Source organism: Saccostrea cucullata, unplaced genomic scaffold (assembly GCF_032062105.1).
Source record: "Saccostrea cucullata isolate Sc308-1 unplaced genomic scaffold, CSIRO_AGI_Scuc_v1 ctg16474, whole genome shotgun sequence".
In the NCBI taxonomy this organism is placed as follows: Eukaryota; Metazoa; Mollusca; class Bivalvia; order Ostreida; family Ostreidae; genus Saccostrea; species Saccostrea cuccullata.
The window spans coordinates 1-12769 of record NW_026941311.1 but is presented as its reverse complement, the minus strand read 5'-3'; the positions used below and the strand labels follow the sequence as shown (position 1 = coordinate 12769).

Below are 12769 nucleotides of genomic sequence, written 5' to 3'. Positions count from 1 at the left end.
GTTACTTAGGCTGTATGGAGTTGCCCAACTGACTTTGTGAATAAAACAGATAACTGTGTAAAATTTAACAGATAAATGTGTAAATTTTACACTTTAAAATGCAAATTTTACACTTTTAAGTGTAAAATTTACAGATTAAGGTGTAAAATTTATATCTTAAAGTTTAAATTTGATAGATTGAAGTGTAAATTTTACAGATTAAAGTGTAAATTTTACAGATTAAAGTGTAAAATTTACAGATTAAAGTGTAAAATTGTACAGATTAAAGTGCAAATTTTACAGATTAAATTGTAAAATTTACAAAAAAGTGTAAAATTTACAGATTAAACTGTAAATTTCACAGATTAAAATGTAAATTTTACAGATTAAAGTGTACAATTTATAGATTAAAGTGTCAATTATACAGATTAAAGTGTTATTTTTACAGATTAAAGTGCAAATTTTACAGATTAAATTGTAAAATTTACAAAATAAAGTGTAAAATGAACAGATTAAAGTGTAAAATTTACAGATTAAAGTGTAAAATTTACAGATTAAGTGTAAAATGTACACTAAGAAGTGAAAAAAAATTACAATTTACAGATTGAAATGTAAAATTTACACTTTAAAGTGTACAGTTTACAGATAAAAGTGTAAAATTTACAGATTAAAGTGTAACACTTACACTTTAAAGTGTAAATTGTACAGATTAAAGTTAAAATGTACAATAAAAGAGTAAAATTTACAGACAAAAGTGTAAAAATTACACTTTTAAGTGTGTAAAATGTACAAATTAACGTGTAAAATTTACAGATTAAGTGTAAAATTTACACTTTTTAAGTGTAAATTTTATAGATTAAAGTATAGAAATAAAAAAAAGTAAATGGCCCAGGTAGCACTAATACGCTTCCGTAATTACATGTACCCGGTATAAGAGATTATTTTTGTGTCTAAAATTGAGCCAAGTTCTCATGTTTTTAAAATGACTATTTCTAAATATTGTTCTTTTCAATTATTTTCCTTATTTTGTTTTAAATTGTGGACTTTAATCTTTATTTAATAATAACAACTTTGATTTCTGTTAATCCAAGCTAATTACATGTGTAATTTTTATCATCTGTCATTGTTTGATATTGCTAAATTATCTTAAATAAATTAATAAATGAACGGTAATTTACCCCTGAATAATTTTTAGATTTTCAATCTTTCAATTAGAATATGCATTTGTCAATTTGTCAGCTACAAATTTTAACTGAAAAATAGAAATTTGTGTAGAAGACTGTATGGATGTATACCTTAAATCGCTGCTGTTACACGTAGATCGGGATTCTTCTCAGTGTGTAAACATACCTTATAATTTATATATAGATATTAAAATTTACAAATTTTCCATGCGTGCGTTTTTCCCAGTCGCGTGCCCATTAAACAAGAATCTGGTCAGCAGAAGGGTAAATAATGCAAGACTGTCCCAAAACTTTCCCTTGATATTTCAAGTGGCTTGATGGCAAAGTCATTTTACAGGGAATGATAATGGAACATATGGGACTTGTGGTTGGTAAAATCATCCAGTGGGAATATTTCATTATATAAAATATTTATGTTGGATAAGTTTTTAACCCCGGCCCCTTGTCCTTCCAAAAACGAAAATGTTGAGGTTGGACAGACCCACTATTCCCATTGTCAAAATTTGTTCAGATACACAGTCATTATTTTCCTATCCCTCCTTTTTAAAAGCGTTAATATTAGGCTGCCTGTAATAGCTGGGAAAAAATATAGCATTCCACTGTTCATTCCTTGTATTTCATGACCCCAAAGATATGACATTTCAGGCTTTCTCAAAAGATTTAATTATCTACCCAGTTATAAAACGGCATCACGATAAGGCTTACTAACATTAAATAAGCAAAAGAGGCTTTCAAATCAGCAAGCCATAAAAGCATTCAATTTAAATAAGTAAGCCAAGGAAGCATTTAAGGGGGGACCTATGTCGTTCTACGTCAAAGCAGCGTTATGTGACGTCACAATAGCGACGTTTGTTTTTACCTGTTGACTTTTGCAACTGTGATATAGGCATAACATTGTATACAATCAATAACGTACCCAATTTACAAAAAGAAAGTTTATTTGTCATTAATAACAGTTTTGACTTATGGAGTTTATAATATTAGAATTTTCATTCTTTGGTTGCATGATAATTAATAGCAATTTCAGTTGTGAATAAATACCTCGATGATATGCTGATATATAAGTGCAAAAAGGTAAGATGAAATTCCGCAAAGAAAGCGGCTTAAATCAGGAAAATATGTTTAATTTTATGTTTATCATTAATTGTATTTTCTGGATAAAACTAAAAAAAAAATAAGAAGTACATGTACCTATATTTGCTTAATAATTCATTTATAGTACATGTAGATTTTATTGCGATAAAGTCATTCCTAGGTTCTAATAGGTGTTGGTTGTTGACGGGGAAATAGGGGGGGGGGGGGGTACAGAATGATAGGAATGAATAAGAAAAGAATTAATCTGTTTAAATTGTTTCTAATGAAAACAAAATACTCGTTTTTCGCAAAATAGTTTTATTTTCGGATGTTTGTCAGTGTTTACGTCCCCTTTTTTTTTTTAGTGCAGAAAGGTCAATATTTATGACACAAGCATACGAACATAAAAGAAAACGTCATATTTCTCGTTTATTTTATCATAAAGGTATAGTTTTTTTCTTTGTTAAAAAAAAGAGATAAAACATTTCTTTCAAATAATATGAATTACAACATTTTCACACAAAGACTTTTTAAGATATTACCTGTTATGCATGTCGGAATTGTAAAAAATACGACAAGAAAAACGGGGTGATACTTACATTGTGCTCCATTATAATTTTTCATGCGAGATTAATTACAATAAATTTGCTTTAATTTTAAAGATACAAGTCATATAAATGAAATACCTGTTGATTTTGAATGTGATTTGACATTTTTGGTTCTTTTTGTGCATATTTGGGGTAAAACAATAATGTCTCAAAATAATCTATTTTTAGCATTTCACACTGTTTTTGCACGTGCTCCTGTGTAAAAATAAGCATATAAAGGTATTAGTTTTAATGCCTAAAAATTAAAAGCAAGCGGTCAGGAAAGAAATGTCAAAGTTTTGAAAATTTCACACAAAGACTTTTCGGACATAGGTCCCCCCTTAAATCAGCAATGTAAGGAAGCATTTAAATCAGCAATGTAAGGAAGCATTTAATAACCATTCTCTGTAACCACTTAAACTTCGTTGCCACGCATGGTCACTGATTTTGATGAAACTTCACCCATGCTTAGTACTTGACACCAGAAACAAATATCAACCAAAATTTCGTTGCTATGTGTCTCGGTTGCTATGACAACAGCCGGAAAAGTTTGAAAAATCGAGATTTTCAGCCACTTTAAATCTTGACTGTGGCTTAATAAAAACTAGAAAAAGCAAACAAACCACTCTCACAAAAACACGACACCTTGATGTCACTTATACTGTAAAGAAACTGTTTAGAATATATCTCTAAGTAAGTGGTAACCAAGGGTACATTTGGAATACATTTAAAATGCTGACATATGCTGAAAAACATTCCGTACAAGCTCAAACTCGATCAACGACTTAAGAAAAACAATAAAAATGTTTGACCCTAAGTATATAAGTATAAGCAATATTATTCTATACATAACTTTATGGTTGCCATGGTAACACAGTGTAACCATGCAAAACCAGTAACTAAGATTGGGTTAATGCTACTGTCTTGAGGAAAAACACGAAAATTCAAGACTGGCAAATATGCATCCTTAGGACCTTGCAACACCAAAACAACAAGAGAAATTGGGTATAATTGCTACTTTGCAGTGTTACCATGGAAACAAAGTACCAGTGCTTAAAAGTGAATTATTTTTCGCTGCATTAAGAATTAAATTGCCATTTAATCAAGAAACAAACTAAAGGACTCAGCTTGAATAGTACTTATCTGTTAGAACTAAGTTGAACATCATATATTGATAAAATCTGATGAATAAAACAACACTGTTGCTATGGTTACCAAGCAGGAAAATGTTCGATTTTGTGAACTTTATATCAATATTAAACCTTGGTGCCAACTTCTTGCACCCACTTAGAGATTGGATGATAGTCAAAATCAAAAGTCAAGTTAGCTGTTAATAAATATCAATCATAAAAGTTTTGGGAATCTACATTTAAGGGTACCTATCCAAGGAAACAAAATGTTTTTCAGGTTTTTAGGCATATATGTTCTGCTTATTTCCATAGCAACGCTCTATTTAAAGAATCTAATCTGATTTTTTTCAAATGGGAAAACTTGGAGCACACCAACATCTTGTAAAATTGATCATTAGTTATGAGGAAATGTGCTTTTTATTAAAAGATAGGATCTGATTTAAACATACAGAGTGTTACTTTGAAGGCTCTCTGTGGTATAAAAACCTTGGCAACCATTGTCAACCAAAATGAAATATCATATTTTGTTTTTGGTATATGTTTCAAAGCTCTTTTTTCTATTATTTGGTCACATTTTATCCTATAATTGCTTTTTATTTTTACGTGTATGACTATAAAATTCAATGAATATTTTTTTTACTTTTGAATACTTTTTTACCATAGTAACGTGTGTAATAGTTCATTTACCAAACATGTTTATGATGCATTTGAGACATCTGACCTTCAACTTTTGGAAACAGTCATTGCCAATTGTTTGCCTTGCCGCAAATGTTAACTATGGGGCTCTAAACATGTTCAAAAATGCCATTTTTCGAACTTTAAGACATGTTGCCATGGTAACTATAAAACCTAGGAACCAATTTTTGCCTGATTTCAGTTTAGGGTATCAATGACTTTTATCATAGAGAGTTTGGAGAAATTCTGAGACTATGCGTGCCACAGCTCCTATATAAAATTTCAAATCATTACAAAGAATGGCTCTTAAATCAGCAATGTAAGGAAGCATTTAAATCAACAAGACTCGGAGTATTTCAATTAACAAGCAGCAACATTTAAACATTCAAATCAGTTCTATGCATTGAATCTTTTGAAAAATTGGTGCTAGTGCAATATTGAACAGGTTTATGAGTTTTACGCGTCTTTTCTTTTCTTTTCTTTTTTTTTTTTTTTTTTTTTTTTTGTATCATGACCTTTCAGTTTCCTTGTGTGGCAGATTTATATTCATTTTTAAAAAATGTATTTTTTAAAGCTGAAACTTATGTGGAAGCATCCCGGGGTAGTGTAGATTCTAAATTGTTCAAATCATGATCCCCGGGTGTTTGGCGGGGCCACATTTTGTAGATCTGCCGTTGCTTTAGTTCTTGGCGACGCCAAATATAACCAAGTGAAGAAGGAAAACATAGATTCAGTTTATAAATTTATTATGAAAACAAAAAAGCAATTGCAGATCTACAAATATAAAGAATATAAACCCAAAATGTCATTTTCATAGTTTAAAAAAATAGGGATATCAAAATATTTATTGCCCTTAGTCAAACATTCAATTGCATTATTGGAACAAAAGTCAACTGTTCGGAGCATTTATTTTTTTTTATAGTACATTGTATTTGAAAGATTATTAATTAAAATTAATCGAAAATTAAAATAAAATGGAAATGGGGAATTGTAGACACACACTATCCACACATCCGATGAAATTGTTGAATACTGTTTGTTCAATTAATGAATACCGCAGCTATATATCAAATTGTCTTTTATGTAAGTTTATTGTTTTAATAATCATCGAACTTTTAAAACTTCAAGGCTATGCAAATATTAAATACATGCATTATAAACAGTACAAAGTATAGTGTTCAAGTTCATGTCAATTATTTTTCATAGTGCAGTATAACCTTGCCTAATTTACTAAGTAGAATAACAAAAAAAGTCATTGATTGAGAAATCATTATCGCGCTATGTAATTACTGAAGTTTCCATATGTACAATGTGTTTGATCTCTTATTCGTCTTAGGACTAAAACTATACAGCAACTGTTGTACAGTTTGAGGAAGGGCTCTTTTTCAATTTTGAGATGAAAATCTCATCATCACCCCCTTTTCTTGCATTTCTTTAATATTCGAATGTTGTTTGATTATTCGATCGTCGGTCCATTTGACGGACAGTCGAATAGTCGATTATTCGTTGACATCCCTAAAAAACGTTTCTTTTACAGTTATGAAAAATGCCTGAGCTTATAACTTAGACCTAATAAATAAATTACAATTTAATTTGATATTTTATTCAGATGTAAATATAGACAATACAATTTCTTGGTTTGTTAGTACGGGAATAATTGTCGCAGCTATTGAGAAAAGGATTAACATTTAATTACAAGCAGTTTATATATCTTTCCTGCAACAGTTGCAACATTAATTCCCGTGCTAATAATCAATAAAAGCAAATCGTGTAAATCATACCTGATTTCCATAAAGCATATATTTTTATGATTGTTTACATATTAGAACAAACGGCACAAGTTATTTCTCTCCCTTGAAAATATTATTGACAATGCAATAAACCACACTGAGCTTCTACAAAATAAAATAGGTTGCCTCTTACCCGAGTCACGTATTTTTTCTGGCAACAGCGGCGACATTAGTCCCCATACTAACAACCAAAGAACGCATTTTACAGCTTAGATTAAACAAGTCATATCCTCATATACATATATAGCAATATATTTTATTGGTTACATTTTGGAACAAACGGCACAAGTAAGTTCTCTCCCTAGAACATATGGGGGACATTTCAATGAGCCACATATAGCTTCAACAAAATAAAATAGGTAGCCATTGTAGTTTGCATGGCCACCATGTATGGCTTCTGGTTTCTTGTCTACACATGTGTATGTTGTACCCGCTGCGTGGAGATAATGTCCCGCCATTAGATAACCCTCGTACTCAAGTGACCAACCTTCGTAACAGCTTTTTCTTGCTAAAATGAAATATCACATTCATCTCATAAAGATGTATTACATAACTAAAGCATTTTATAAAAGAAATTATTGCGATGACTGAAGGAAATAAAGGCAAAAATCAAAATAAGTGGTGGATGAATAATCCTCCTGTAAAAGCTGTTTAACACTATCAAAAGTCGAAGTAAAGATTTACAATGATTAATTTCAGCTGATTGGAATATAACTTATTCATAAACTAGTTCTTACGGACTGTTTGGTAATTATATAAATTAAGTAAATACGAATACAATTACTAGTAGACTTATTCTTCCCTGTTTCAACACATAAAGCATGAAACCTGCAGCTAATTGTTAAGGGAAGGTCAGAGTTCACATTCCTGGTACATCGTATTGGAAGTTTAATTGTGACCTCATTGAAATTTAACAAGCCACAAAAATTAATTAACGACATGATATAACAAGTTATATATATATAAATAACAAGTTAAATTTATCTATTTTATCAAATATTTATAAAATCTTGTAAAATTGCAATACTTGATAACAATACAGTAGAGTAATAGAAGAAAGACTTTTGTCAAATATGCCGTCATCAGCCTTGACATGACGCAACACAGGTAACACAAAGGACTAGATTCACTGGTTTAATATATACAAGTATGCTTAAATAAATATGATATCATTGCTAATTTTAAACTTAATCATTAAAACTAAAAATAATAATTTATTAAATACAATTTGTATAGAATATGAATTTATCAAGTAGCATATTGGAGCTACACAGGCCTTTAGATAGCTTAAAAAATTGAGATGTTGAAAAAAAAAATACAGGCAATTTTTTTAAGCTAGCCAAAGGCCTGTGGAGCTGCACAGGGACAAGGAATGTAAGAATATCGCTAAAACATAAGCATATTCGTGATTTACATCAAAAGTGCAAGGACATAGACTGGTTTGTTTGAGTTGAAAAAATGGAATATTAATTTCTTATCTGTGTATAGTGTATATTTTGAAAAGTACTTGGAGCTGATCCCGGTGTGCATAACATTAATTCTATTTATAATAGAATTTAAGCGAAGTTGAAATTTTTCGCTATTATAAGCATTTTCGGCAAAATTTTCAGTACTTCGCAAACAGCACAGACTAGCTCCCACCGCTTTTTGGGGAAATTGAAAATAAACATCTTTTAATGTGTATCAATTTTTTTTCTTGAAAAACAAGCGTATGCCATTGCACTATCCTCATTTCCTACATTCAGCTTAACAATTCTATTTTTATACAAGTCACGTGACAAACAGCTGATACATGCGATATAACTAGTAATAACTACGGCCCTATTCTATCCATAATTAATAGCTATATTACATTTTCTACAAGTATTCAGTTGCTTTGTTACAATTTTTAGAAGAAGTAATACATATAAAAACGGTGCAAAGGTCACGTTTTCCATATCGGTCCTTAACATAGCTGAGAACAAAGGTGGACTTTTGCAAAAGAAAAATTATCAATGAAAAGCACGTCAGACTCTAATTGTAAACTTTTTAAATTTCAGAATAAACAAAACTCAATTTTTCCTATTGTCAACGTTCCTTATTTATATGATATTTCCCACTGTCATTTGCTTATAGAGAATATGTCTTCGAACTTATAAGCTTCTCAGAAACTTCTGAGTGCAATCAATTATCTTATTAAATTAGAAAGGCTAGCCTAACAACGGTGGTTACCAACAAATACGTGCATCACACTCAATCAACAACATGAAAAAAGAAAGGAATTCTAATGAAATTTATATATTAGTATTCTACGACAACGAAATATTAATTTCCAAATGTTTGCATCAAAATGTTCAAACAGCTCTAACAAGCAGAAATGACAAAAATATTTTTTTTCATCAGTGAGTGAGTGAAAGGACACAATTCACACCTAATAAGCATGGAAACGAACGGTAATTAATTTCTTTAGTACTGGAATACATAGTGTGCCTTTTTGCAAGAGGTCCAATGAAGTTTCTCGTTCTGGTATATGGAAATCAAATTCATGTTTAAAAGCCTGTTGCCCATGCAGCTAACATACCAAAACCTGCTTTGCTACAATCCGATTTTAATCTCTTATTGCCCTAAATGCACAACGAACGGCCTCAAATGCTGCTAAAATTAAACTAGAAATTCTTTTATTTCAAGAATATTTATGTACCTACTATTTATATGAAATCTACAGATCTACCACCTTGGTACTTGTATAAGGTTTTCTCACCCGGAAACATTTTTAAAATGGATCTGTTTGGAACAGTACACACAGCACACGGTACATCATGATCGTTCAATGCATTGAAATACGCGTTTTCCTTAAAGTTCGCTGTTTCATACTCTGCTCCATGAATATAACCCTTAATTCCATCAAATCCATCCCTATAGATCCCCCACTCTGGATCCGTCGGTAAGCAAAGAGGATCTACCGCCGCTCCTGGATTTGTATAATGTGATCCTGCGGTATACCCTATAAAAGGAGCAAATCTGCATTTGAAAGTTGTATCAATCATTGATATCTTATTCTTAAACTTTTTTGCTGTATAAATAATTAATTATTTATGCATTAGTTAAAAATAATTCCATCCTCGTTTGATGTCATATTTTTAACATATCTTTTTCACAATGAAAATTTCATTTACCTGAATAGACTAATTTTGCATGTGGAGGACACATACTCTTACCCCATCTGGTATATACAACCTCTCTGTTTCCAATTTCTACAATGAAGAATTTAATATTTCTTTTAAATACATGACAAGAAAAGATAATAAGTAGTGTAGATATTATGGTAGAGTCATACCTCTTTCCTGTATGTTAGTATTCCCTTCGAATACGTGGAGAAGAAAATAGAAAAGAAGATAAAGTTTCATCATCTGCGAAAAAAAAAACAAGAATTTAAAAAAGTTTACACATCGACATGGTAATTGATATATTTATTTTACCAAAAAAAATATGTAGACATTAATTCGAAAATATTTTGGGATTTATTTTTAGACTCTACCTTTGATAGATTGAATCCAACACCTTAAAAACTTTCGACTTTTCAACTTTATACATAACCATTCCCCACGATAAATTAAAGTCCAGGCTTTTTTATACCATTGACAGCTGCTTTATCAATAAAAATGGAACTCGTAAATATATTTATCTGGTCATTGGTCATTTGCAAAATTATTTTGCTCTGAAGTTGACATCAAAGAGATGCTTGAGTTTCTGTTTGAAAATATCTGGTTTTTTGAAGACCAGGTATTCCAACAATGTATTTGAATTCCCATGGGTACCTTATCAGACATATTTTTAAATTCATATGAAGCAGAATTTGTGCAAAATCACATGCCTGAAAAGAAGAAAACACTTGTTGTGGCCTTCAACTCGACATTTAGATATATCGATGACGTATTGTCAATTAACATGGTCATTTCCTTTCCTACGTCGATACGATATATCATGGTGAGCTGAAGATTAAAGATACCACAGACTCTGACACATCTGTTTCATACTTGGATTTTTTACTTGAAAAAGACTTTAAACGGTAATCTTAAAAAACCAAGCTATATGATAAACCTGATGACTTTAACTTTTTAACTTCCCTTATTTATGCAGCAAGCAAGCCTCGCCCTCTATCCCGTTTTCTTACCTGCCCAAATATCGCTTATATTTCAAGACAGTAACCATGTATTTTATATATCTCAGTTGTTTCGATACCTTAAAGCCTGCTCTACGTATGAGCAATTTCTAAAACGAGGTATATTATTGACAAGCAAGTTGACGAAACAAAAAATATCATCAAATCTTGAAGTCATCATTTCGTAAGTTCTATGGTCATACAATGACCTTGTCAGCAAGTACAATTATCATTGAGTCAAATGTTGACTGACGTTGTTCACGCTAATTGTTGGTCCATTATTTATACAGTGAATTGACGACGAATTTTTCCGTTATTTCCTGATCATGACAAGGAGCACACGGCGGGTGTGACCGGTCAGTAAGGAATGCTAACTCCTCTCTCTCTCTCTCTCTCTCTCTCTCTCTCTCTCTCTCTCTCTCTCTCTCTCTCTCTCTCTCTCTCTCTCTCTCTATATATATATATATATATATATATATATGAAATGATGAACATCTGGTGTTAATCTTAGTAATGTATTAATCTTAGTAATGCACAAAAAAGATATGTTAATCAAAATGTAACTTAGCTCTTATCCGGGCCGTTAATCTTTCGGAAACATGAAGATGAGAAAATAAAAAAATATATCATAACTCTATAAATTTCTCTGAGTTAGGTATGATAAACAGACCTCTTCCTCATTGGGGAAAACCCAGCAAAACTCATGCATAATTTACTTATCTAGAAATTCCCAATACATGCATCACAAACTACATACCAGTATACCTTTTGATTATAAGAAATTAAATGTGTTATAACCCCTCGCACATTATAAAGTCTGAACTGACCCAAACCAGGCTATACTCGAATAGTTTAGCCAATAATTAGAGTTATTCCTTAAATATCTATAATAATACATTGTTGAATAATTGTGTTGAATTGATAACACTCAATTGTATTTATTTTGATTTTTTTCATACTCCTATTAATATAATTGATAACTGAAGGAAAATAGAGGTACTGTGAACAATGAGCTCACTAAATGATACTCCCCGCCTCCCATATGGTTATAATGGCAAAGTCCAGTGTCGGATCAAAAAGTAAAAGATGGAGGTGCACAATGGCAATATGTAATAAAGATTCTGTGAAAGTTTCATTAAATTTCACTCAGTGGTATAAGAGGAGTTGCAGATAAGAGATGGGTACCCCAAAGCGTAACAGACAGACAGACGGACGTACATGCAGCTAGACGTACAGACGGATGGACGGACATGGCGATTACTATATACCCTCCCACTTTTCAAGCGGGGGTATAAAAACTTCTTAAACAGAGTTATCCTACATCAAACTCTCATGTGACTCATGGATCTTTTTTGATTTCATTGTTCCTCCATGGCACCTGATCCCACATCTGAGTTTTTCGATGCCAGTGCTTGCTTTCAAAGAAAGTGGCTCCCATCAGCCACGTACCGTACCTCAAATTAAGAGACTCGACACTAATCTAGTGTTTCGGTGGTGTAATATAAACGATTTTTATTTTTTTCAGTGATTTTCAATGAGATACAGTCCGCTATCACCAGGAGGCTTTTGCACATCTGTTATACAGATTATTAAATCAGTCAGGAGGAGAGCATATTATTAAGATTTATTGTGTTTAATATCACAATACCTTATTCGGGAAGGATTGTATTACAGTTCTTTTATTTCGTAGAGTGTGCCGATATTTCAATACTTTCTTATACCTTATCGCACATTTAATATCACATTTCAAATTCCATTGGTAATTTTACATATAAGCAATGATCATCTCCAAAAACTATCTCTTATATTTTCAATCTCTTATGCAAATAATATAAACCAAACTCTACAATATACTAATTTCATTTTTCTCTCAATATTATTACAAGTCAAGATACAAAACTTATCATTTTAAAAAGATTAAAACTTGCAGGTGTAAAAATTTTTACAAATAAGCTAAAACATGAAACTTCAACTTACATTTCGGTATTGAAGAAGGTAATCTTGCAATGATCAGGCAGATGGTCTGTGGGTGTATTAACACAATTATAATAATTGGGGTTTTATCATAAAAGCTAAGTTCTTAAACACCACTTTTTCGGAGTTAATAGCTTTGGTGTAATAAAATTTAATGTAACAGATTTTAGGTCTTTAGCTCACCTTAGCAAAGTTATTGTTTCTATATACCCCAATGAAAAGCAAGGGGCATATA

General features: G+C 31.2%; 1 protein-coding gene across 1 annotated transcript; it reads right to left on the bottom strand.

Annotated features, from left to right (window-relative positions):
* Positions 1-6682: 6682 nt before the first annotated feature.
* On the bottom strand, positions 6683-9652 carry LOC134257601 (short-chain collagen C4-like; the record flags this gene model as incomplete). The annotated part of the gene is made up of 3 exons (XM_062740189.1): positions 6683-6927; positions 9160-9402; positions 9575-9652. Coding segments are annotated over 3 exons (566 nt in total), but the record flags the coding sequence as incomplete, so codon positions are not given.
* Between the last annotated feature and the right edge of the window lie 3117 nt (positions 9653-12769).